This window comes from Vulpes vulpes, chromosome 15, assembly GCF_048418805.1.
Source record: "Vulpes vulpes isolate BD-2025 chromosome 15, VulVul3, whole genome shotgun sequence".
Classification (NCBI taxonomy): domain Eukaryota; kingdom Metazoa; phylum Chordata; class Mammalia; order Carnivora; family Canidae; genus Vulpes; species Vulpes vulpes.
In genome coordinates this window covers 56,013,653-56,041,462 of record NC_132794.1, presented here as the reverse complement: position 1 = coordinate 56,041,462, position 27,810 = coordinate 56,013,653, and the positions used below count along the sequence as shown (strand labels likewise).

General features: G+C 35.3%; 1 protein-coding gene across 11 annotated transcripts in view; it reads left to right on the top strand.

The window, feature by feature from the left end:
* GABPB1 (GA binding protein transcription factor subunit beta 1) overlaps window positions 1-27,810 on the top strand; it is a 64,389-nt gene that overhangs the window by 24,468 nt on the left and 12,111 nt on the right. For 6 of the 11 annotated variants that reach the window (XM_025998694.2, XM_025998698.2, XM_025998695.2 and 3 more), the window contains 5 exons: window positions 12,622-12,729; window positions 17,329-17,496; window positions 18,827-19,021; window positions 20,551-20,698; window positions 21,040-21,153. In XM_025998694.2, the coding sequence (XP_025854479.1) occupies window positions 12,622-12,729; window positions 17,329-17,496; window positions 18,827-19,021; window positions 20,551-20,698; window positions 21,040-21,153 (733 nt within the window). The remainder of the gene's footprint in view (window positions 1-12,621; window positions 12,730-17,328; window positions 17,497-18,826; window positions 19,022-20,550; window positions 20,699-21,039; window positions 21,154-27,810) is intronic. The other 5 variants (XM_025998696.2, XM_072738541.1, XM_072738539.1 and 2 more) reach the window with 1 other exon arrangement.

The following is a 27,810-nucleotide window of genomic DNA, read 5'->3' as shown; positions in this document are numbered from 1 at the left end:
TTATGCATCTGAGTTAATTGATGAGGGGCATGATTTCTGTTTAAGAATGACAAGAAATTTGGTAGCAGAATGGAGAATAAATTGGAGAAAGGCAACACTGAGACATAGACACTAGTTTAGAAGTGCTCCAGGAGAGAAAGGATGGAGGCATGAGCAAAAGTGTGTGTTAGAGGAGAAAAGACTGTCAACATTCATTCATTCATGTATTTATTTACTTACTTACTTATTTATTTATAAGATTTTATTTATTCATGAGAGGGGGTGGCCAGAGGTTGAAGTAGGCTCCCCATAGAGCAGCGAGCTTGACACCGGGTTCCATCCCAGGACCTCAGGATCACAACCTGAGCCAAAGACAGACCTTAACTGACTAAGCCACCCAGATACCCCTATTTATTTATTTATTTTTGAGAGAGAGTGAGCAAGCCATCACACAAGCAGAGGGGAAAGAGCAGAGGGAGAGGGAGAAGCAGACTCTGCTTAGCTGGGAGCTTGATGTGGGGTTTGATCCCAGGACCCTGGGATCATGACCTGAGCTGAAGGCAGATGCTTAACTGACTCAGCGACCTGGGCACCCCCAGCATACATATATTGAAGGCCTACTCTCTATCACTGGAAAGAAGTAGGATTTAAGAGACATTTAGGAGGTAAAAGTGATAGGTCTTGATGACTGATTGGAATTGAGGCAGTTGGAAAAAGGGGTCCAGGATTATTCCAAAGTTTCTGATCTATGGAACAAGCCACTACTTGGATAATTTGACTTTTGAAGTGCTTTGGCATGCATCTTTTGGTGGAGGTATCTGTCCAGTTGAATATTAGGGTCTAGTGCTTGGAGGGAGGCTTGGACTGAAGATAGATTTGGAAGTCATTAAGTAATCATGACTAAGTAAGAAAAACCTGCTAGAAGAGACAATGTAGGGAAAGAAAAAGAGGGCTGAAAAATGAAACACGGAGGGACTGCCAAATATTTAAGGGGAAGAAAAAAGGGACCCAACTGAAAGACATATAAGCTACCATCCTTGCCTCCAAGCATTTTATAATTTAAGTAAGACACAAAACATGAATTATTTGTTGACCAGTGCAAATTGGAGTCTAACTGGGTGCCAAGTTCATTGTACCACGTCCTGTGTTTTATGTGAAGTGAAATTCGGTGTGTAGAGATATTGGTTAGTGTTTAGGCCAAGGACTAGCATAGGTAGTGCATGCTATTCATTAGTAGTGCCTGCATTCATTGGGGGATATCTAGCTACTAGGAGAACTCAGACGATGGGGATATATAGCATAGTGATTGTGAGTATGGACTCTGGAGCCAGACAGCCTTGGTTCAAATCTCTACTAGCGGTATGACCTTGGGCAGTGTAACTTCTGTACCTCAGTTTTCTCAACAATATGATGAATTCCTACTTGACTGGTGTTGAGATCAAATTAGTATGTGTAAATTCTTAGACTATGTCTGGCACAATCTTATTCTTTGTGGTCTCTCTACATACATACATACATACATATATATACACAGATTTGGCTATGTTATACCCACTATATCTGTTTCATAGTATTATATAAGTCTTAGGAATTGCCATCATTTAATAATTGATGAGTCAAACGAGGGCTCATGTTTTAGACAGGGTAGGTAGGCACCAGAGAAGGAAAGGTTTCCCAGAGTAGGAATGTTCCCTCTATGAAACTTAATGTGAACACACATGGTTTTAAGTATACTTTCACTGGTAAAGTGGGTGAAAAAAATGTTATGAAATCCTCTCCCCCTAATTCCCAGTTGGAGGCAAAGAATGCCCTTTTAATAGAAGGCTTTAAAGATTTTAAAACAGTTGTGTGTAGTGCTCTCCCTGTCTGATGGTGGGATTTCCTCAGGTCACGGTTTCTTAAGTTATTCTGGAAGGAATTATTTCCTCATCTTTGTGAGAATGAGTTCACGGGATCCTTGGCCTTGACTTTGGGAAGGTCTAGATCTGGAATCAAGATTCTGGCTTTGGGGATTGGGAACCTTGTGGAAAAGCAGTCATTATTGTATACTGATTGTGGGAGTGTCAATGGGTATAATCTTTTGTGTGTCTGTCACAATTAAAATGTGATTTTAAAAATCTAGCAGTTAATACTTCTTAGAATAATTTTCATAAAAATGCTAACCCAAGTGTATAGATATGTTGTAGACTATTGGTAAAGATAAAAAATGAAAACAGGATTAAATAATTAATGTATTCATACTACATATATTTGTTTCCTGTTTCTTTTCTTTCTTTTTTAATATTTTATTTATTTATTCATGAGAAACATGGATTGCAAGAGGCAGAGACAGAGGCAGAGGGAGAAACAGGCTCCATGCAGGGAGCCCGATGTGGGACTGGATCCCGGGTCTCCAGGGGCATGCCCTGGGCCGAAGGTGGCGCTAAACCTCTGAGCCACCTGGGCTGCCCTCCTGTTTCTATAATATAATGGTTTCCTATTTGCTGTAACAAAGTACCACAGATTTAGTGCCTTAAAATAACACAGATTTATTATTTTACAGTTATAGAGGTCAGAAAACTTAGTTAAGATTTTAGCAGGGTTGTGTTCTTTCTGGAGGTTCCAGGGGAAAATCTGTTTCCTTTCCTTTTCTAGTTTTTCAAGACTGCCTGCATTTCTTGGCTGGTGTAGCATTCTCCTTACCCCCACCCCAGCTTCAGATCTTACTCTCTCTCTCTCTCCTCTCTGATCTCTACTTTCTTCTCTCTGACCCTGACACTCCTACATCCCTCTTATAAGGATCCTTGTGATTACATTAGGCACATCTAGATAATCCAGGATCTTCCTATTTCAAGATCCTTAATTTAATCATACCTGGAAAGCCTTTTTTTAAAAAAAATCACATAAGCTAATATTCACAGATTCTGGGAATTAAGATCTAGACATCTTTGGAGGGGGTCATTATTCAGCTTACCACAATTCATAATACTATGTAGCCAGTAAAAAGTATGTTTTTATCTGTGTGCACTTAGAAAAATGTTACTGATAAAACAAGATGTTACTGATTCCCTGTTAAGGGAAAGGAAGCAACTTGCAACACCATTATAGTATGATCCCTTGTGTTTTTTTTATTTGTTTGAAAAGAAACATTGTGCCTATGTGTGTTACTGTAGGCATAGAAAAGATCTAGAAGGCTACACACTAAACATTTAAATAGTAGTTATTTCTGGGGAGTAAGACCACTGGAAAGTGTGGGGATGACTTTGAATGATACATTTTTATATACAGTGAACATGTATTTGTTTATTGTAATTTTATTTTTATGAAAGTATACATTTACAAAGTTGAAAAGTAAAATATATAAGGTTTATGGTATAAGAAACAACAACCCTAAAGTCTAAAGTCCCTTGTGTTATTCCTTCCCACCCTAGAACCTTCTTTCCCAGAAGCATCCATTCTTTTTGCTGCTTTTCCCTCTAGAACTTCCATATTGCTAAATAACAAGCTTATGCTATTTATTGATTTCCCCCCCCCTATTTTAGATATCTTTGACTTTCTACTAATGAAGATGGAACTTTGGCTATCTTAAACCAAACTACCTCTAAGCATATTTTTCCTTACTCTTCCTCCTTTCCTCTCCTCTCCCCTCCTTCTCCTTCTTTCCCCCTTCCTCTTTTTCTCCTCCCCTCCTCCTCTTTTTTCCTCCCCTTCTCCTCCCTGCCTCCTACCTTTCTCCCCTCCTCCTCCCCTCCTCGTCCTCCTTGTCCTCCTCCTCCTTCTTTATGTATTTATCTATTTTAGAGAGAAGGAGAGTGCACCCACATGAGCCAGGAGGTGGAAGGGCAGAGGGAGAGAATCCCCAAGCAGACTCCCCACTGAGTGGGGAGTCCAACGCAGAGGCGGATCCCACCACCCCATGAGATCACAACCTGAGCTGAAACCAAGAGTTTGCTGCCCAACCTGCTGAGCCACCCAGGCACCTCTCACTCTTCCATCTTCTTGATAGAAGTACACCAAAAGTTTTGCTTGGATTAGTATTCAGTGGTTATTATTGCAATCCTGGAACTACTATTTTTCACTAACCCATGCCATATATATATATTGGGATTACATTTTCTTTCTTGTGTTGGTTTTTTTTTCTTCCCTCTGAAAAAGATATTGTGTCATTTTTTTCTTTTGCTTACTTTTCTTGTATTCATCATTAACCCATGTCAAATTCTCTTCTGGAAACCTCATTCTTTTCCTGGGAATCTTATCAACCTATCTTTTCCGTGGAGACCTCCTTCTGGAACCTCTGTCCTCTGGCTTCAATCTGGATTTGCTTTCCAGGTCTCTGGTACAGCACATCTTGGGGTCTCCTTTGCCATCACCTTGGGGAATCCTTTTCCACTCTATTTATGTTGGATCCCTTATTTCCCAAACAAGCCCTTGATTCTTGTTTTTGATTTACCCCTACATCTTCTTGTAGTTTTCTGAAATAAGGGTCTATGGGAGATGGTTTTTCTTAGATATTTTATGTTTGAAAGTGTCATTTTAAGTTCAAAAAATAAAAAACCCACTAGACAAAATGGAAATGGGAGAAAATTCCAAATTACCAGAGTTCATATGATTATTTTTTCTTCAAAGGAATTGCACAGAGACTTGAAGGGCATGCTCTTTTTTATCCCTGCAGATTCCCAATGTTCTCTTAATTTAGAACACAAGAGTTTAGAATATAGGTCTTGGGGCATTTGGGTGGTCAGTGGTTGGACGTCTGTCTTTGGCTAAGGTCGTGATCCTGGGGTTCTGGGATTGAGTCCTGTGTTCCTGCAGGGAGCCTGCTTCTCCCTCTGCCTATGTCTCTGCCTCTCTGTGTGTCTCTCAATGAATGAATGAATGCATGAATGAATAAATAAATAAAACCTTAAAAAAAAGAATATGGATCTTATCTTTGACTAAAACTAGTGCTGTTTGGTAAGTCCTTTTACTTTTTGTTTGTCTCCTTTGCAAAATGGAGACCATAACTGTTGTGGTAAGGCTGTTTAGATTACATGAGACAACATAGATAAACATTTAGGAAGATGCCAGGTACTACTTTTAGTATTGAAGTGATTTTATTTAATTTATCTTATCTTATTTTATTTTATTTTATTTTAATTTTATTTTATTTTATTTATTTTATTTTATTTTTCCTTAAAAAAAAAAAAAGATTTGTTTATTTGAGAGAAAAAGAGAGAGCAAGAGCAGAGGGAGAGGGAGAAGCCGAAGCAGAATCAGACTCCCCGCCGAGCAGGGAGCCTGCTGACATGGGGCTTGATCTCAGGACTGTGGGATCATGACCTGAGCAGAATGTAGCCGCTTAACCAACAAAGCCACCCCAGGCGCCCATATTTTCTTTTTTTTAAGATTTTATTTATTTATTCATGAGAGACACACAGAGAGAGAGGCAGAGACACAGGCAGAGGGAGAAGCAGGCTCCATGCAGGGAGCCCGATGAGGGACTCGATCCCAGGACTCCAGGATCACGCCCCGAGCCGAAGGCAGGTGCCCAACCGCTGAGCCACCCAGGAATCCCAAGGCGCCCATATTTTCTTATGAGAATGTAGGAAACTAAATTCTTATGCCCAAGAATATTTTCGTATGTACAGTTATACACATGGTATTATTTATGCTTAATTTTATTTATTTATTTAAAAACAATTATTCATGAAGACTTTTTTTTTAAGATTCTTATTTATTCATGAAATACACACACACACACACACACACACACACAGAGGGAGAGAGAGAGAGAGAGTCAGCAACACAGGTAGAGGGGGAAGCAGGCTCCATACAGGGAGCCTGGCGTGGGACTTGAACCGGGGTCTCCAGGATCAGGCCCTGAGCTGAAGGTGGTGCTAAACTGTAGAGCCACCTGGGCTGCCCCAATATGCTTAATTTTAGAGTCACATTTTACATGCTTTTACTACTAAAAGAAACTTTATCTAATTTCTTATATTAAAAACATCTTTTATCTGTAATCTAGTTTTGATGAAAAGCTTTTTAATAATAAGTTTTTGTGTTTTTTTTCACCTATTTAACTAGTATTCTTTACAGCATTCTAGTTGTCTGCTTTATAGATCTATTGAAGGATATGAAATGTTCACATTTTTTTTTACTGAAATGACATTACTCAGATGCAACAAATTTCTATTACTATTAAAACGACTAATAAAAGTTTATTTTTAATTACATGAGTAATACATACTCATTATAGAACACTTATGAAATAGAGAATAAAGGGAAAACCTATAATTTTCATTATTATGGTATATTGTATATTGATTCTGAGTACTTTTCTATGCACTTTTTACATAGTTAAGATCATGGTGTGTATTCAGTTTAGAGGCTTGATTCTAATACTTTTGAATAATATAATCTTAAATGATTATAGTACTGTGTTATCTTTTAGACATCATACTGGAATATTTACAGGTAAAATGAGATGATGTTTGATATTTGCTCCAAAATATGTATGGATAAGAAATGGGCTGGCCATAAATTGATAATATTGAAGCTAGTTGGTGGCTATGTGGAAGTTCATTATACTGTTGTGTCTATTCTTGTATTTGCTCAAAATTTTCCATATAAAAAAGTAAAAAAATAAATAAAAGCTTATAGTATTCCATTATGATATATCTTAATTTCTTTAATTATTACTTGTATTAAGGCATTTCAGTTTTTACCTAGTTTAATATTACTTTTAATAATGTTTCAGATAGTTTCCTTGTGACTTATTATGAGTGGGATTATTAGGTCAGTATGATCATTTTAAAGGCTTTTGATGCATACATAGTACTAAATTCCTTGGTGAAAAACTTCAGTAGAAGAATTTTATTTGATTTGTAATTGTTCTCATTGAGCATAGGAGTGATATTGCAAGTTTACACTGAAGTTTTTAATGAGACAATCAAGATTTATTAAATATATTGGAATAGGATTATATTTTCTAACTTTTTATTCATACTCTTTTTTAGGAATGTTAGTGTCAATTCATATGGAACTAGTACTTTATAGTTTTATAGAGAGGTTATGTTCAGGAGATGTTATAATCCTCAAAACAACTCTATGAACTATGAATTATAGAAATTCAAAACAAAATAGACTTTAAGCTTTAAAAATGCAATTATAGGGACACCTGTGTGGCTCAGTTAGTTAGATGTCTTCCTTTGGCTCAGGTCATAGTCCCAGGTCTTGGGATCAAGCCCTGCGTCAGACTCCTTGCTCAGTAGGGAGCCTGGTTCTTCCTCTCCCTCTGCCTCTCTGCCTGCTTGTGCTCTCTCTGTCTCTCACTTTGTCAAATAAATAAATAAAATCTTTAAAAAAAAAAAGTAATTATTGTTAATAATTCCTGTTACCACTAGATGGCTCTCTCAGCACATACTTTTAATCAAAAGGAATTTGTAGATGGGTATTTTGAAGTTCCCCTGTAGGTCTTATTAAAATTCATATTATCGAAGTTAAAAAATAATAGTTTGTATCAGATTGTGATAAAATTTTTCAGAAGTAGTAAAAAAAATTTAGGATGGAATTTGTTACAATGAGTTTTTAGATTACTTAACAGGAAGGGTATTATGTGGAATGGCATTCATGTAGTGTATTTCAAGTAAATATATTTAACATTCATTAAAATTTATTGAATTATGCTTCTTTATTTGATTGGGGAAGAGTTATTTGCTATAGCAAAAAAGCAGCATTTTATTGCTAGGCTTTTGGTTTTATGTGAATCTAACACTTTATCTCTGAGGATTTGGTAGATAATGAACAAAGTAAATTGAAAGGGCTGTATCTGGAGCTATATTGGACAATATAGCTCCAGATACAATTTGTTGTCAATTGTCAATTTGTTGTCTTAATGCAATTGAATTCCTCTGAGGATTAGAATTATTCTGGAGTATGTGTCGTTCCCCGCAGGTGAGACACTCAGAAGTAAAATTCTACATTTGGGCATTTTCATTGTTTCACATTTTACGAATTATCTTTACCAAAAAAAATTAAGATTGCCTTTGATTTTGGTCTTACTTGATATTATGTGTATTTTCTTCACGTGATTCATATTGATTTTTCAGTCTTATTAGATCCAATGCTGTCTTTCTTTTAACAATGTTTGTATTGTACCTTTTGTTAACTTGAAATGAAAATTAATGTTATTATTACCTATCTGCATAATTTTAAAAATCATTAAAATACCTAAGGATAAAGGAGAAATAGAAGGAAAGCACTTTATAATAAAATGTGTATTTCAGTATGTAAATCCTCTAGCAGACCACCCTAGATGACACAAGAGATTGTCAAATGCTTGCACCTGTATATAGAATCAGTGTGAAAATAAGCTGGGAAAGCTGGTTGATTTGGTGTTTTATGTTGGTGATTTAGATAACCAAGTGGCATCAAAATTGGTGACACGATTTTCGAAAATGATGAACAACTCCTAGTAAAATTCTGAACAAATAGATTTAGAGTATGATTGCAATCTGGGATATTTGGGATACATTAATACCTGGAAAAATACATTTGTTTACATTATAAGTTAAGTTCCAGCCCTAGATATTTTGGCCTTTGAAAGTCACCCAGAACATGTGACAATTCTTTGCCATACTGGAATGTCCCCTGAATTGCCGGGTCTCTAATATTCCAGACACATGCCCATTAAATGCTGGTAGCTTCTTCACCCCGCTCCTCCCCTCATCAGCCCCCAAAATGCCTCCATATATATCCAAAGGGCCCTCTAGGGGGCAGTGCTGCTACCATTTTGAGAACTGATTTAAAAGGATCTAGCTGTTTATCTGCTACATAGCTATGTTGCTCATGGAACTTTAAAACCACAGTAACTTAAGTATCCTGCGTGTTTAAAAATGATATGTTTTGAATAATTAGGACAATTACAGAATTGTGGTAGAAGTTGATTTGTTTAAGTGCATCATGGTTTTGTTGTAATTCATGTAATCAGATCAATAAGTTTGCTAGTTTAAGTACCCAATACTTGGCATCTTCTTCCTTTTTTTTTTTTTAAAGGTTTTATTTATTCATAAGAGACACAGAGGGTGAGAAACATAGGCAGAGGGAAAAGCAGGCTCCCTGTGGAGAGCCCAGTGGGGCACTTGATCCCAGGACCCCAGAATCATGCCCTGAGCCGAAGGTGGATGCTCAACCACTGAGCCACCGAGGCATCCCTACCATGCATTTTCTTTATTTTTTTCCACTCTTCCTGTTCAGTAAGTCAGTAGTATATAACTTTAATGTAGCATTTACTTAGTTGATAGTCATACAATGTAATTTGTCCCTTAAACCACTTTTAAAATTAGGAATGATTTAGTAACATTATAGAAACCTTGTAAAATAGAGCAAAATTTCCCATAATCTTGTCACTCTAACAATCATTAATATTTTTTGCTATTTTGTTCTTGGTGTATAGCTTGACATTCAAAAATTAGTTTTGTATCTTTTTTACTTAATGTGGTATAACTTTTTAATGTTATATAACTTCCAACTATTATTTTAAATCCCTGTATTTTTCTGTTAGATTCCACAATTTATTTTCCTTCCTCTTAATTGGTTGTTCACATGATAAAAGTGAATATATAGGGATGCCTGGGTGGCTCAGCCGTTGAGCGTCTGCCTTCAGTTCAGCACGTGATCCTAGAGTCCCAGGATCAGGTTCGGGAATGGGCTACCTGCATGGAGCCTGCTTCTCCCTCTGCCTATGTCTCTGCCTCTCTCTCTCTCTCTCTCTCTCTCTCTCTCTCTGTGTCTCTCATGAATAAATAAATACAATCTTAAAAAAAAAAAAGTAAGGGGAAAGATAGAGTATGTCACATTTTTTTAAAAAGTAAATATATGTGGGTTTGTGTATGTATACATGTATACATGTACTGATAAATCTACTTCAATATATTTTAATATTTTCTTTAGGATGTCAGATCATCTATTGGGTCATGAGACTTGAGCATTTTTGTAACTTATACATTGCCAAATTGACATAAAAGAAAAAACTGTTCCAAAAAAACCCCCAGCGGATCCATTTATAGTGCTATCAACATATGTAAGATGTCAATATGTAGAAGTATCAGTCTCAACTCATGCTTTTTAAAATTTAACTTTTAAATTATTTACATTTACATTTCTTTACATTTCTTATTTATTCTCAGTGACATTGAACATTTTTATGTTTGTGAATTATTTCTGTTTTCTCTTTTGGAAAATATATGGCTATGCTCTTTGCTGATTTGTCGGGTTCATGGTGTTTATTTTCTCTTTTCATTTTGAGTCAGGCCTTTTACATAATTAAAATTATTAATGTTTCTTACATTTATTTTTGTGGCAAACATTCCTTTGTTGTCTTTGATTTTATTTTTGTTTTTTAATACATTGAAGTTTCATTTGCTACCCATAGAAGATAGTATGTGATATCAAAGAAAGGGATGTGGAGTCAAGAAATCAGGATTTTGGAAGGAGATACTTACAATACATTACATGTCATATGACTCATATCCAGAATGTATGTTACATACTCCTATCCTGAATATATGAATAAGAAAGAACTCATATCTAGAATGTATGTTATGAATGCTTACACATCATTAAGAAAAAGGCAGACAACCCAGTTTCCAAAAATGAGGAAAAACCCTAAACCACTACTTCATAAAAGATACCCAGATGTCTAAACCATCTGGCAGTATGTATGCTGAATGAATGCAAGATGATTTTATATTACCTGTGTAAGAAATATTTCGAAGGGCATATTTTGGGTGAAGATTTATTTCATTGTAAAACCACATTTGTATTAAATTTTGGTCATCCAAGTGTAGTCACTGTGTTTTTTCCTAGTGTGGCCAGTTTAGATTTTATGTACTTTCTGGAAGAGACGTCCGTTTCTTTTTGCCTTATCCTGCCTTTCATAGGAAATGATTGCAGATTCTTTGCCTTTTGAGTATGATATAAATTTTTACTATCCAGCTGGTACCTATTTCCTAGGAAAAAAAATCCTTCATTAGAGATCAGTAATCTCTTTAGATCTTCATGTCTTTAGCAAGATTATGGAGTATCTTAGGTTCCAGTGACTCAGTCAACTGACAGAATGGGAGGAAAATAGGGTGAAAGTGTTGTGTCACATACAAAAAGCTTGTAAAAAACCCTACATAAAACCCATAAATTCATGTGGTTGTTTTTCTTCTTCACCATGAGATATATTAGGAATTGTTTTTACCCTTATAAATGGAATAATTATAAGAAGTTCTTTTCCTGCCTTGTGACAAATGGCTGTTTGGGACATACTCATCTCATTTAATTATTGTGCAAGTCTCCCAGCATTAGCATCTGTTACTGGTTACTCTGTCATTTTGGTTGTTCCCATGTTGTAGAATCTACTAAAAAATATGGTGATGTAAACATAAATCTGTTCTTTCAAGGGATGTCTTTTTTTTTTTTTAAGTCAACCCTTTTACATTCCCTAACATCTTTTCTAATTATGTAATACAGTCTATTCTGGCATAAATAACCTAAGTGCTAACTCCCTTCTCACATATATACATACTCCTCTCCCCTCTTTCTTAAATAATACGTGTTGATACAAGATTGGAATACACTAATCAACATGACATCTCCCTTCTTATTACTTCTTTCCCCTTGACTACTTACCCAACTCTCAAAGGATATTCACTTTTTGAGGCAAATTCATACTGCAGGCACATTTTTTCTTGTGTAAATCTCAGAGGTTCAGTATCTTCCCTTCCTCACAGGCCTCAAATTCTACCTGTTTGCCTTTGCTCAAGGTACTATACAGCATCATTGAATAGTCTTCTAGCTGAATAGTCCTTCTGATTTTGGGACCTTTCTTCTCAGAACCATCGTCCCTTGATTTTGAGCATCTCTGATATGTTCAAATCTTTCTTCCCGTGTTGTCTTGTCATGATCTTTCCTTAACACGTATGTCAGTATTTCTTATTCAAGAAGACACCACTCCCCATGCCACATGCCCTCAAATACACACTCACACACCCTGACCTGTGACATTAGTCTTTTCAAGTATCTTGAATGCAAGATACAAACTTATACTTACTTTCTAGCTTCTCAATGAGACTCATAGCCTATTGATAATGTTAGATTCTCTTTTCGGTATTTTCATTGAATGTGAATTGTGTGTCCTTTTCTGGAAGAACTTGAATGTATATTGACTGTGCAACGATTGAAAATACTTTTAAATTCTGAACATATTTCTACTTTACCATTATAAAAAACAGTTCTGATATATTTATTGTAACTTGCACCAGTTACAGAGGACAGTATCTTGTACCTTATTTCTGTTTACTTTTATGAAAAACTTTATTATTGTGCTTCTCCAGTGAAAACAGTTTCTTGCCAGTTTTAAATATTAGGAAGGCCTTCTTTGCTGCTTACCTCATTATCTTTACCAGCTATATTTGGAGAATTCAAACTAATTTTATTATCCTAGGTAAAAACTTGATGAGAAAGGAAAATCTGTTCAAATTCAAATATAAATTACTGTTGTGGCCTGTAGTTTCAGATTAACCATATCACAGACTTTTAGAGGGATAATTGAGAATTGGTATTAATAAAGATACAAGGGAAAAAAGTCACATAATGGTCTATAAGTAGAGATGTTAAATTCATCTTTGTTTTGTTTAGATGTCCCTGGTAGATTTGGGAAAGAAGCTTTTAGAAGCAGCACGAGCAGGTCAAGATGATGAAGTTCGTATTTTGATGGCAAATGGAGCTCCTTTTACTACAGACTGGGTAAAGAATGATTTTAATGTGCTGGTTTTTATTTTCTTCTCATTTATTAGCTTTTCCAGATAAAAATTTAGTATCGTGTTTATATATGGCAGAAAATTAATTTTCTTTGTGCAAATTTGTAGTTTTGGAATTATAGCTATCATTTAAGGGAGTGGTTTGTATCCTTATATATGTCATATGTGTATATGACAACCTTACTCAAAGCTTCTGTCCACAAAAGGTTTTTTCTTTTAAACTTGGAGTTCAGTATTGTAGGATGAATATAAAATGTTGCTGCTTGGAATTTAATTTAAAGGTTTAAATAACAAAAGTAGAATTTATAATTCAGAAAATAACAGATAAAGATCATGGTTAATGTTATAATCGTTTCTAAAAAGGAAAAATGTTTGCGTTTCAATTGATACTGGCAACACTATTGCAAACATAACCAAAGATGAAGAAAGGAATGGGAACATGTCCTAGTAACTACAGAAGGCAGTTGTGAGGACAGCAAAAACCGTAACTGTGCTAGTTCTCGGGGTAAGTCAAAAGAGGTGGTTTTGGCAGTATATAGAGGATTAGGAATCTGGATTAACCTGCCTACTGGTAACAACTAAAAATCGTAGATTTTAGCTTTTACTGTTTTTGACATACTTGTCCTGTGTTTTTATTTTTCATTAAAAACAAAACAAAACAATTTTTTTTAGAAGATTTTATTTACTTATTCATGAGAGACACACACAGAGAGAGGCAGAGACATAGGCAGAGGGAGAAGCAGGCTCCATGCAGGAAGCCCGATGCAGGACCTGATCCCAGAACTCCGGGATCCTGCTCTGAGCCAAAGGCAAGATGCTCAACTGCTGAGCCACCCAGGCATCCCAAAAAACAAAATGTTTTATTATGGAAAATTTCAAACATATATCAACCCCTTCAGCCAGCTTCAAAAATTATCAAATCATTTTGAATCTGTTGCATCTGTAACTTCATCTACTTTGTTCTGTATTATTTTAAAGCAAATTCTATGAACTATTTCATTTTATCCATAAATATTTCAGCATCTGTCTTTAAAGGTAAAGACTTTTTGATTAACTATTTGAAAAAATCTTCTTTAGTGCACTGATGAGTTAGCAAGAAAATAAGGGACTTTTAACCTGAAACACTTAAGTGAACACCAGAACCTAAAGAAGTTTTACAAAAAAAAAAGAAAAAAAGAAAAGAAAAGAAATTTTACCCTAAGAATATTTGCTGAACTTGGTGAATTTTCCTGTTGGTTTTCCTATCTCATGGGCATGGGTTACTGAAGACAGAGACCTGAGACGTTCATAGGAGTCTCCTAGGAGATCCTCTCCTCTTAATTCAGGAATCCCAAAGATTACCTTCTATATAAGGTAAACCAGAAGTACCACCTCCCTCTTCCTACCTGCTTCTGCCCTGTCCCTGTTGTTAGGGTACTGCAAGGAAAATGAACTGACTTGTATTGTAGTAAGTCACCAAATGGAAAAAGAGAAAAAATTATTGATGAGGATTTGTAGTCAAAAGCCATCCTTTGTATACTTTTGTGACCCGAACTTATAAATACTTGAGCATTCTGCAAAACTGTACACTAAAAGATGAATTTAAAGTGATCTTTGGATTGAGGTTACCCTAGGTTCCTAGTAGAAACAAATGAATATTTTTTCTGGGGGAACCTACCTTCATCCCATTATCTACAAATGAAATCCCAAGGAAAGAACAGTCCACAGTAACTAAATGCACAAGGATACAAGGCAACTTAGACAATAACCCACTGAAGCAACTAAGAACAGAAGCAGACTGACAAGGATTTTAGGTAAGATTTTAAGCAGATTAGGAATAGCTAAGGAGAAAATGAGTGAATTGAAAGATATGTTAAAAAATCCAGAATGCATTATAGAGAAAAATGGGTAGAAAATTTAAGATCTTAGGAATCATGAATGCTACTGTGAGAAAATGTAATGTATCTAATAAAAAATCCACAAGAAGTGTGAAAATAGGGAAATAATTTTAAGATATAATGGCTGAGATTTTTTCCATCTCAGATTCAAGTAGCCCAACTAATCTCCAAGAGGATCAATTAAAGAATCCATGTCTAGAATGCATCATAGTGGTACTGTGGTGTATCAAGATAAAAGGATCTTAAGGATTAGTATCCATAATACATAAGGACTTCCCATGACAGCAATAAAAAGACAAAGACTGGACAAATGACTTGATATGGTACTTTACCAAAAAGAAAGTTCAAATGACCAATAAATGTGAAAAGATGCTCAACTACAATAGTAATTGGGCAAATACAAAGTGAAATCGTGAAATACTATTGCTTATCTACCAGATTAACCAAAAAAAGTCTGGCAATATCAAACATTGGAGAGGATAAGTATAAATTGGTATAAGCATTTTGGAGGACAGTTTGGCAATACCTACTAAATTTGAACATATGTATAACCCGTAATGTAGCCTTTGAACTTATAAGAATATTCCCTCTTCCCCCCCAAAAAAAGAATATTCCCCAAAGAAACTCTTGCTCATATACTTGAGAAATGTACAAGATTGTATTTATTGGTAGCATTATTTGTAATAACGAAAAACTGGAAACTACCCAAATATTCATCTGTAGATTAGTTAAATTAATTATGTTTCATTTATTCAATATAATTTTATAGAACAGAGAAAATTAGTGTAGTGAACTAGACTTACATTCACTAACATGGGTAAATCTTGTGAGTATAAGCAAAAGAAGGCAAGTCACAGAGAAATACATGCAATATGATTATTTACATAAAGTTGAAAACCGGTAAAACCCAAGTGTATTATTTAAGGTAAAAAGCAAAACCAAAGCAAAGTAAAGCAATTTTTATTACCAAATTCAGGACAGTAATTGCCTCAGGGGCTGAGAGAGGGGTTTATGACTAGGGAGTGGCATGTGGGAAGATTTTAAATTGCTGGTAGTGTTTTATTTCTAGACCATGATTGTGGTTTCATGAGTGTTTGCCTAATTTTTTTTCTTTAAACTATGTGTGTATGTGTTTTGTGTCATCAACCAAAATGGTTAGATCTCAAGAAGAAAAAACACAAGTAAACCCTATATTTCACTAAGCAGAACTCATGGTTGCCCAGTGGGCTGTTGAGAGACTTCATTCAAAATTAGAATTTTAAGAGTATGAATTTTAACAGTGTAGAAAGAGCTATTATAGGAAAATATGATATTGCATGGAGAAATGGTTGTTCATGAATTTTCTTTGATCTGCTCGAATGATCTTCCCTTAAAAACATAAGACTTTTAATAGTAACAAAATAATTATTTCCAGGGTAAATGATTTCCATTTTTACCATGTGTTGAGAACACAATAGCTTTGTATTATGACTCTTACTCAATGTGTGACTTCAGGCCAATTAGTAACCTCTGAGTGCCTTAGGTTCTTTTGCTACCAAATGAGGATAGTAACAGTACCTTAAGAGGAGAGTAAATGAGAAAATATGTGTAAAGTTCTTAGAATAGTGCTTGCTATAGAAAGTGCTTTAACAAAAACCTTAGTTGCCATTATTATAGTAGTCTTAGCAAATTTCATGTTCTAGTGAACCTTTTTTTTTTTTTTTAAAGATTCTGTTTATTTATTTTAGAGAGCACGTGTGCTGTGTGAGCAGGGGGAGGGTGGGGATAGGGAGAGGGAAGAATTTTCAGCAGACTCTGCTCTGAGCATGGAGCCTGACATTGGGCTCACGACCCCAAGGTCATGCATGACCTGAGCCGAAACCAAGATTTGGACGCTTAACTGCTTAACTGACTGCACCACCCAGGCTCCCCATCTAGTGAACTATCTTGGTTCTTTGGAACACCAGTGCCTTGGTAATCAGAGTTATAGTGACTTTCAAGGCTTCTAAATGGGTAACTTAATTCTAATTTTCACCTGTTAAAATGTATGCTTACCTTATTGGAAGGTTCTTCTTTACTTCTATTTTAGAACTTCCCCTGCATATTGTGAATGTACTGTTATTGTAGTGGCTATACCACATGAAACCAATTTCAGGAGAACTGGGCTCTTTTGGTTCTGTCCTGACTCATCTTTGGCAAGCATACCTCAGATCAGATTTTTCCCTTAAAAAATGACTATATAAACTTATTTAAAAAGATCACTGAGTTGCTTTAATTTATTTTTTAAGTCCTACAAAACAGTTTAATATAAAAATCTACACTATTAACGTTTGATATGGATTTCATAGATGAAAAGTTTTGTGTGAATCATATGAGGAAAACATTCTAGTACTCAGAAAAATTTCTCAAACCCTAATTATCTCTAATTCCTGATGAAATTAATTTTGTTCAGGCTATTTCTCTGTTAAAAAATAAGAAAATGAAATTGAATTAAATGAAATATTGACTTTGCTTTCTCATTGAGAAGTGTAGGGGAATTCCTGAAAGCCTCTATGAAGTGAATGTGATAAGCGTACATTATATTCTTGAGCTCTGAGTTAACTATGTAAACAGATAATACGAAGATAATCGGTTTGCTATGTAAAAAGAAAATACAAAATAGAAGGTAGTAATAGAGGTGTTTTTAAAAATGATTATAAATGTGGATTTTTTTTTTCCTTGTGGTATAGCTGGGAACCTCTCCACTTCATCTGGCAGCACAGTATGGGCATTATTCCACCACAGAAGTTCTACTCCGAGCTGGTGTAAGTAGGGATGCAAGAACCAAAGTGGACCGAACGCCATTACATATGGCAGCTTCAGAGGGCCATGCCAGCATAGTAGAAGTTTTGCTTAAGGTATGTGTTCTTTTTTTACATTCTGCTTTTGAAAGTAAGCCCCAAAGGATTTATGGTTTTATAGGAGGGAGAAGGGAACTAGTTTTATTGAACGTCTGTTTTTTTTTTTTTTTCCCCTGTGTTGTCTCATTGTTTTGTGTGTAAGCCCATCAAATGAAAATAATCTTTAAAGTTTTCCTTGGTGGGAGAAAAAGAACAACTTCTAGATATGTTCTTAGTTAAGTCAGACAGTTGATTTCTTAGACCTTGGTCTCCGCTATGATAAGAGACTATGGCTTTGTCTTACCTGACATAGTTAAAATGCTTATGGAGGGAAACATGAAGCTTGGATCATTAACAAATTAATAACACAAGTAAGGATTTTTATTCTAGCCTTTAGATCAGCCTATCCAAAAGACATACAAGGTAAGCCACAAATGTGAATCACATGTAATTCTAGATTTTCTATTAGCTGCATTAAGAAAAATAAAAACTAACTTTAATATTATATTTTATTTAACTTCATATATATAAAATATTGTCATTTCATCATGAAATCAATATAAAAGTTATTTTATTAATGAATTATCTTCTATCCTTTTTTTGGTGTTAAGTCTTTGAATGCCAGTGTGTGTTTACATAATACAGTATACATCTCTGTTGGGACTAGCCATATTTCAAGTGCCTGATAGTCATATGTGTCCAGTGGCTATTATATTGGACAGTGCATCTCTGATAGCTCCCTTTTGTTTATTTATATTGTACTGGTTTTGAAAGCAAAGGATATTTTTGTATAAACAAGGAACTAGAATTAAAGAGGTTTCTGAGGAATGTTCATAGTTTTCCTTCGCTTTTTTTTTTTTTTTTTTTTTTTTTTGGTGAGAGAGAGTGTGTGCAAGTAGGGGTAGGGGCAGAGGGGGAGAGAAAAAGAATCTCAAGCAGGCTTCACACTCAGCACAGAGCCTGGTGCGTGGCTCGATCTTAGGACCTTGAGATCATGACTTGAGCTGAGGTCAAGGTTCGGATGCCGAACCAGTGGGCCACTAAGATGCCTCAGTCTTTTTTCACTTCATATGCCATTCTGCCCCATGATGCTCATAGCTTGCTGACTGAAGAAATCATTGCTGCACTCCTAAGAAATTAGAAGGAAAATAATTAGGAAAGTTAGCATGATAGAAACTGATTATGTCACATGTGCGGAGATTTGTGGAACAGATTATTCAACACAAAAAAATAGAGAGCTGATCATGTTGGTAGCAGATTCTTTAAAGCATAATGGCTAGTATTTGCATATTAGGAATTCTTTATATTTCATATTTTAGAAATGTCTTATTTTGCAATATTTTTATAGCATGGTGCTGATGTTAATGCTAAGGATATGCTGAAGATGACAGCTCTACATTGGGCCACAGAACATAATCATCAAGAAGTGGTGGAACTTTTAATCAAATATGGTGCTGATGTACACACACAAAGTAAATTTTGTAAAACTGCATTTGATATTTCAATAGACAACGGGAATGAAGATTTGGCAGAGATACTACAGGTAACTTTTGGCTTTTAATTTGAGAAAATAAAAGGATCTCTGTCTTGTGGATGATTTGAGCTACTTAGCTTTTAGCTTTTCATTTTGGACTTGTTTATTTTAGACAGGCTTTTTCCTCTTTCACTTTCTCTTTTGTTTGTTACTGTTTATTATTCTGATTGTAAGACCATAGTCTTACATATAACATTAGAAGATTAGATAAGGTGATTACTTTCTGTATTTTTAAGTTCCTGAATTCCCCTTCCAGACATCTTATTCTATTAATTATTTTTGTTGCATTTTTGGATACAATACAGGTTTTCAAAGTCTGTTAAACTTCCACTAAAATTTTTCTCTAGCAGCTATAACAGCATCCCCTGAGTGAGGGATACAGTCTCAATCACTCTGATTGGTTTACTTTTTGTCATCCTCAAAAAAATCTGTTTTGAAGCAGTTATTTATGGCTTTTGGGCTATTTTATTTTATTGTACTTACTTGAGAGTGAGTGAGCGAGCATGAGTGAGGGGGAGGGGCAGAGGGAGAAGTAGGCTCTCTGCTGAGCAGGGAGTCCAATGCAAGGCTTGATCCCAGGACTCCAGGATCGTGACCTGAACCGAAGGCAGATGCTTAACTGACTGAGTTATTCAGGTGCTCCAGTTATTAAATTTTTTTTTTTTAAGATTTATTCATTTGAGCGGGGAGGGACAGATGGAGAGGGAGAGAGAGTCTTAAGCAGAATCTGCACTGAGCAGAGAGCCCCACACAGGCCTTGACCTCACGACCCTGAGATGACCTGTGCCAAAGCCAAGAGTCAGATGCTTAACTGACTCTGCCACCTAGGCACCCCTGGGCAAATTTTTCTAATAACCAGTACAGCTTTCTTTTCTTCAGCTACACAACATTGATATAAATTATCTTCTTTACTCACTGCTTCTTGCCTATCTTTTGTTCTCCTTCTCAGTAGAACTCTTCCTTAAGATCATCTGACTCTACTGAATTTCAGCTAGTTACTTAAAAGATTTTTGTGATGCCTCTTGCAATTCTTTTACTCCTAGGAGTGTAATTTGGGGGTCAGGGTTGAAGATGGAGAACAATTAATTGGGAAGGACATGCTTTATATGTATAATGATACATATTGGTGAATATAGTAGAGGTAATATTTAAGTAATTTGATTTCTTTTTATTTTATTTTATTTTTTTATTTTTTATTTTTATTTATTTTTATTTTTATTTTTAGTAATTTGATTTCTTAAATCAAAATATAGGGCACAGGGCAGCAAAATATCTTTCAACTGTGTTCTGTAAAAGCCTTCCAGGTATCCAATTCTCTTCTCATGGAATTTTGCTGCTTTATCTAGTAGGAGTGTAAATTCCTATCTGTGATTTACCACAGCTCTCTCAGTAGACCTTATTCAAAGATTTTCATTTGTACTATATGATTCTTCTGAAGTTTTAGAATTTCCTTTATGTTTATGTTTGCACTACATTGAGAATCTGTGCTATATGTTCCTGATGTAGTTCTCTAAACATTGTGTTGATTTGTGCCCTAGATTGCTATGCAGAATCAAATCAACACAAACCCAGAGAGTCCGGACACTGTGACGATACATGCTGCCACACCACAGTTCATCATTGGACCTGGAGGGGTGGTGAACCTAACAGGTCTGGTATCTTCAGAAAATTCATCCAAGGCAACAGGTATTGAGATGCATATAGGATAGCTGTTGGGACTTTATGCTTTAGTAGGTATTCCTCCTTTTAAGAAAGGACTGTTGGAGAATGAGGGTAAGATTATATCCGTCCCCTTGGTTTTCTTTGGTTTTGGCAAAAACCGATTTTTATGAGACACAAGAATTTAAAGAAAGGTGATATTGCAAAATATGCTGCAATATTATCTTTCAAAAACTAATCCAAGCTTGTTTTTCATAAAACAATTATCCAACTTCATTTAAGAGTTGAATAAAGTAAAATAGAATATCAGAAAAATGCGTTAGATTAAGCTCCTTTAAAGTTTAAAACCATCTTCTCTTTTCTCATAGATGAAACAGGTGTATCTGCTGTTCAATTTGGAAACTCCTCTACATCAGTATTAGCTACATTAGCTGCCTTAGCTGAAGCATCTGCTCCGCTGTCCAATTCTTCAGAAACTCCAGGTTAGAGAAACAAGTCAAATGTGCACATTAAAAGTTGGAGACTCAAATCTTTACAGAGGCTAGGAAGGTAATATAAACGGCTTAAGTGAGCAGATTTGAGACGATGGCCATCTGAAGACAGGGGGCCGGGCATCTGCTATCTAGCTCTAGCTGGTTATAGTCCTATGCACAGTGTTACCAGATTACGTTTTTCACTGGAAGCTGAGAATCTGGATTTTAAAAGAATATTTAATCTTGTCAACTAATTAAAATTTGATTAAAATTAAAAACTTGTGTGGTTCACAGAAAAACCTGTCTCTGTATCCAGTTGGCCTTTGTTTTTACTAGTCTGTGACTCTTTGTATAAAGTAGATAAGTGTACATATATGGACTTCCTGTCTTTTTCATAATTTTTAATTTTTGTCAGTTGTATTAGAATGACACAGAATCTTACTGACAGAACTAGGAAGTAGCATGCCAGCACCACCATTAAAGGATAACCTGATGGTGAACGATGATAAACAGTTTAGACGTAAGCAAAATAGTTCTTGCTATAATTATTAAATAAGTAAATGTTTTTTTAATTAGGGAATTTAAAAAATTTCACAAAATTATTCTTCTCACTGTAGCTTAGGCCATTATTGGATCAGTGCTCATAAAAGAATACTTTGTTATCATTCAGTATTTAAATTTGTGGTTTTTTTCAAATTGTGACCCATAACAACAGTAATGACAACAGCTCATTGAGTGCTTAATCCTGTGCTGTGCCCTATGGTAAATGTATTACTTATGATCTCACTGAATCCTCACCAAAAAGCTTGAAGATATCTGTTACTGGATTTGACTCTTTAAGGTGCCCGTGACTGAAACATGTTTTTTTCAGGGGGAAGACTATACCTTTCTCACTTTACTCTCTCTCTCTTCCCTTTACTAACTAGCAATAATAAACATTTATTTATTCTCCAGCTTCTTTAGCATTATAATCAATGTTTGAATCTAAGCCTTTATACATATATAATGTATATATGTATGCCTTTATATACAAAAATATATATATTTTAAATATTTTATTTATTTATTCATGAGACACACAGAAAGGCAGAGATACAGGCAGAGAGAGAAGCAGGCTTCCTCCAGAAAGCCTGATGTGGAACTCAGTCCCAGGACCCCGGAATCACAACCTGAGCCAAAGGCAGATACTCCACCACTGGGCCATCCAGACATCCCTAAGTCTTTCTATTTGAGAGTTGCCAGATTTTTTAGAATTACTTTCGGCTATTAGCAGTTATGTGCATCATCATATTGGATGTGCTGATTTTATAACCTGTGCCTGGGTCTCTTTAGCATCTCTGTCATTGCATAAGCATAGCAAAGAAAATGAATTTCATTGGTGGTTTCTATTTGATTAAACTTTGTTTTTTTTTTTTTTTGTCTTTAATGCAAGTATGTATTTCTGAAAATTAAGCAAATTTTCTTGAAGGTCAGCTGAAATTTTGACATTTAGATGTTTGGCTCTGTGAATTAGTCATACCAACTTCTCTAACTTTTACTTTTTGAAAATGTTATATATGGTCTAGTCTGAGAGATTGGGAATTTCAGTTGACTCTTATCACGTGTGATTTACAGTCTTTTGTGAGTGCAGTAGTTTTTCATTTCAATGCTATGTCATAATGGAATCTTTTTGGAGCTTGAATTAAGTTAAAGTTCAGGTGAGTACATTGCCACCAGTGTAAATAACTCAGCTGAGTTGTGTAATCAGATAAAGAAATAGCTTCTCATGGCTCAATTTCCACATGCTCAGGCTAATTATTGCTCTGCTTCATGGCTGTTCAGTTTCTTTTTCTTTTTTTTTAAAGATTTTATTTATTTATTCATGGGAGACAGAGAGAGAGAGAGAGAGAGAGAGAGAGAGAGAGGCAGAGATATAGGCAGAGTGAGAAGCAGGCTTCATGCAGGGAGCCCGATGTGGGACTCAATCCCGGGACTCCAGGATCACACCCTGAGCCAAAGGCAGATGCTCAGCCACTGAGCCACCCAGGCATCCCTACTGTTCAGTTTCTTTTAACATTAGTTGTCAGGCTCATTCTGAGTTTAGAAAATGTGTATATTTTTTCAAGGACATCCTAGTTAGGATCTGGGAAATAAAATAGTACTCTCATTTTATATATGATGAAGCTGAGATTTATGAGGTTAAATAATTTTACTCAAAGTAGCATGGCCAGTAAGTGGTGAAAGGAGTTTTGTGCTCAAGGTCTGATTGATTCCCAAGTTGTGTGACTGTGACCACTATATATATACTGCAGTTTCTTGGTGATCAGTGGACTTATCTCTTCCACAATGTTTATCATTTGGTTTGTGATAGGAATAACTATTTGTGTAATTATCATTTTGTCCTGTATCAAACAAAAGCACCGCTATTCTTGCCCTTACTCCTGAGGTGTGTCTGTTGAAGCAGTCTGTTGAAACAAATGTTTTGTTTCCTATGTCTTCCTTTAATGGATAGGATATAGGGATTTAGGTAGATGAGAACTCATTCCAGTTCATTCCATTTTCAAAGTTATACCAAGATGAAGATACAGAAAAGTAAACAAATTTTCTTTGGGAGTTTGCAGCTGTCTTTTTCCTCATAAGGAGAACCACCACTGTGTAGTACAGTCTTTACTAATGAGCAGAGGCAGTTACCGTTATCCTGTTTTTCTACTAAAGCTTACAGGCCACCCTGTTACAAGTAATTTTCTCTTTGAAAAATCAAAACTCCAGACAATGCATACTTTACTCCCTTTTTTGCTTTAAAACTAAAGAAAGATGTACAAACAGAAAAATTCATGGAGGGTTAAATCATGTTTTGGGTTAAAGGAATAACTCAGAACTGTTCTTGTGCTAAAATTTCCACTTACTGTTTATAAACAGCTATTCATTTATGAGAAAATTATTATTTATTCATTCATTGAACAGATTTTTGTTGAACATCTCTTATGACCTGGTTACTCTGCTTGGTGCTAGAGAGAAAAATGGTAAACAATCAGATACAATCCCAGCTCTTGTGGAACATGTAGTCTTTTGGTAAAACAAGATGTTACTCACCTGGGTGAGTAACTGTGATTAGTGCTACCTGTACAGAAGGCAGGATTTTCACCTAGTCTGGTGGGTCAGAGAATCTTCCTAGAGGAAGAAACAATTTAATTAAAGATTAAGTAGGAATTAGTAGAACAAACATTGGGGGAAGAATATTTGAAGAAGAGGGACATATGGAAATCTTTTGAGGTCAGGAAGAGCTTGTCCTTTCAGGGCACTTCAGAGGCCAGTGTGGCGTTGCCCATGAAAAAGTTAACTCATGGTGGTTGAAGGTAAGATTATGAAGGACTTTGAAAATGATTACTTTGAGAGGCTCTGAAAGGGAGTTCAGTTAGGAGTCTAATGCAGTCAACTCAGAAGGAGATGGTGGGAGCATGGATTAGGATTTGGCAAAGAGATAAGAAGTGAATAAATTTGAGGATCATTTGGGATATAGAATTGGAAGTTATAATTGATTAGATATAGGCCATACATGTAGTGTAGTTTGATCCTTTTTAAGTAAACTCTTTAATAAAACAATATTTTTTGGAGCAACCCTGTTGGGACCCCTCTCACTTCTGAGAGCTTTCTCTCTATCTTTACTTAATAAAGTTCTGTTCCTTTTCTCACTCTCCTGTGTCTGCGAGATTCATTCTTCGACTCCGTGAGACAAGAACCAAGCTCTCCCATATCAGAGGGGAAAGATAACCTGGTTTGACAATAGCAAGGCTCGGGTATCCTGTGAGTCTTCTTTAGCATATGAAAGTCCTTTTGGAATTCCCTTCCTTTTACTATCCCCAACCCCAAAGTGTATAATCAATCAGTTGCTCCTCACATTTCTGGGTCAACAGCTCTTTCTACTCATGGGTCCTATCCTCCTGCTTTGATAAAACCACCATTTTGCACCAGACAACAACAACAACATTTTTTGGCTGTAGCCTGAAGTCTTATATTTATTTTGCTTTGTTTAACCTTATTCTTTTTTATGGCTCAGCTATATAATTGCTTGATTAAATAGACATCTGTGACCACTCTTCTTTTTAACTTTAGAGCAACTTCTGTTAATTAGGTGTTTTTCCAGAGGAGTAAGGCATCTGGTGGTGGTTTCCCTCCTTTCTTCTAATAGTGAAATTTGAATTACACATTAGGTCCCCTCTACACATTGCTTTTCTGCTCTTCCTAAGCTAGATCAGTAAAAGTGAATTGACTTTAAGGGAGAAGTTACTGGGCTTCATAAGATTGTTTTAGTTTTACTTTTTTGTTTTTAATTTCAAGTACAGTTGTAGGCCCAATATCTTTGAAATGTTTTCAGTGAACACAGTTTCTATCATTGAAACATTTATATGTAGACTTTTCAATCTTCAAATCATTTTAAAGATAGTTTTTTCCTCTGTATTATTTGAATTTTATGGCATTATAAAAACAGAGATTTCAGGTATTCTCAACAACCCTGTAGGCTATATGGGCTCTCTTTATATATTACAATCTAACTTTTGATTTTGATCAATGAATATTACACTTATTTTTTTATCCAGGGGTTTTACAGTTAGGGGTGTGTGTGTGTCTGTGTGTGTGTGTTTTAAATAACACTCTTTTTAAAGTTTTTAGGTTTTTTATTATGTGTTTCAACATTTCACTGTTGGGCTGTTCTTAGGGTTTCTGGGGGACACTGTCTTCTTACATAATTGGTTTCCTTATAATTTTTTCTCAAATTCCTTACCATAGCACAACTTAAAAAGAAAACTTTTTAGATGAAAGGGAGGAACTCTATTATTTTAATGATAGTCATTGGGAATAGTGCAAAGATGAAAGTTCTTGAGTTACCGCTTGATTGTGTGTGATCTCAGAAATGCCTTACATATGATTATGCTTTAAAGTACTACTTGTAGTTAGCATTCAACCAGAGTGAACACTTCTTTTTCATATGGATATTTTTAAGAAAAATCAAAGCAATGGTTCATGTGTTTGAAAACCTTAGTAGTTCTGTTGAATTTATTACTATTTTATGCCCTACATTTCATTTTATAATCATCTTCCTGAAATTTTCATAAGTGCTTGGTGATAAAGCCTAATTATAGTTTAAGAGAAACAAAAATGAGAGAACTCAAAACATAAAGTTTTTTTTGAATTTTTAGTATTCTCTTTTGTAGTTTGTACTGTGACCCTTGATTACCACATAACAGAATCACAGGGTTACAGCCAGGTCTGTTACCATACCATGAGTACATCTTTGAGAACTAGGGTCTCAATACTTTTATAACAAAGGAGTTCATTGATACCTACGATGTTCTACTGGGAGTTGGTACCAATTTAGCATGTTTCAGAGCCCCTGTGCTGGTAGGAAACATGACTCAGGAGAGAATGTTTTTTTAATTGCACTTTTGTAAAGTTTTGCTTCAGATAATCCATGGAAAAAAAACCATATCATTTGGAGATAGTTTTTTATGTAATTTCTTTTTTCAGAATTATATTGAATTATTTTTTATAATTTATAATTATTTTTCAGAATTATATATATTGTTATATTAAAACATTTTTTTTAGAATGACAGTTTTCAAGCCTGTAGAAAAAAATGGAGGATAAACTTTATACCTTTTACTTGTACTGTTATACAGCTGTTAAAATCTTGCCACACCTGCATGTACACACACAGACATGCATGCACTTTTATTATGCCTGAAATGAGCTTCAGATACCATGACATCTCATCCTTCAGCATGTATCTCCCAAGACCAAGGACAGCCTGTTACATATTCTTAGCTCCATTGTATTTCCTAAAAGCATCAACATTAATTTAGTAACAGTATCTGACATGTGGTCCATATTCAAGTTCCTCAGTTATCCCCAGAATATCCTTTGTAAGTGTTTGTTTTTCATCCAGGATCCGAAGTTCAGACATTGTATTTGGTTGTGTCTTTTTTAGTTTCCCCCAGCTTAGGGTAGCCCTACCACTGCTTAGCTTTTTCTTTCTTACATTGAAATCTTTGTGAAGTCTGTGCCCATTGCATGCACAGTCATTTCATTCTGGATTCATTTGTTTCATAATAATTAGATGCAGGCCACACATTTCCAGGAAGAACACAAGTGATATTTTGTAATGTCCAATTGCATCACATCAGCAGGTACATGTCAGGCCATCCTGATAATGACCACTTTGTGAGAGTGGTCATTGCTAGGTCTTTATAGGCACCTTTACCCCTTAGTAATCTTTGCTGTGATACTTTGAAAATATATGAATATCTTGTTTCTTGAAACATTTCAGTGGTTTTAACATCCACTGGTGACCCTTGCTTGAATCAATTACTACATTGGAGGTTACAGTGATAATTTTTCTTATTTTGTTAATTAGATGTCATTCTTCTATCAAGAAGATCTTTCCTCCTTCCCCTTTTCTCTCCCTTTTCACTAAGTATTATTATGGACAAATGGATTTTTGAAGATTCATTGTGTTATAATCCATTATTGTCATTATTCCTTTTGCTGCTTCTTTATTGAAGTGTAATAAGCATACAGAAAAGTACATAGATCATCAGTGTATAGTTTAATAAATTATCTCAGAGTGGTTACTCTTGTAAAATCACTGCTTAGTTTATAAATGGGAAGAAGGCAATATATATTTTGTAT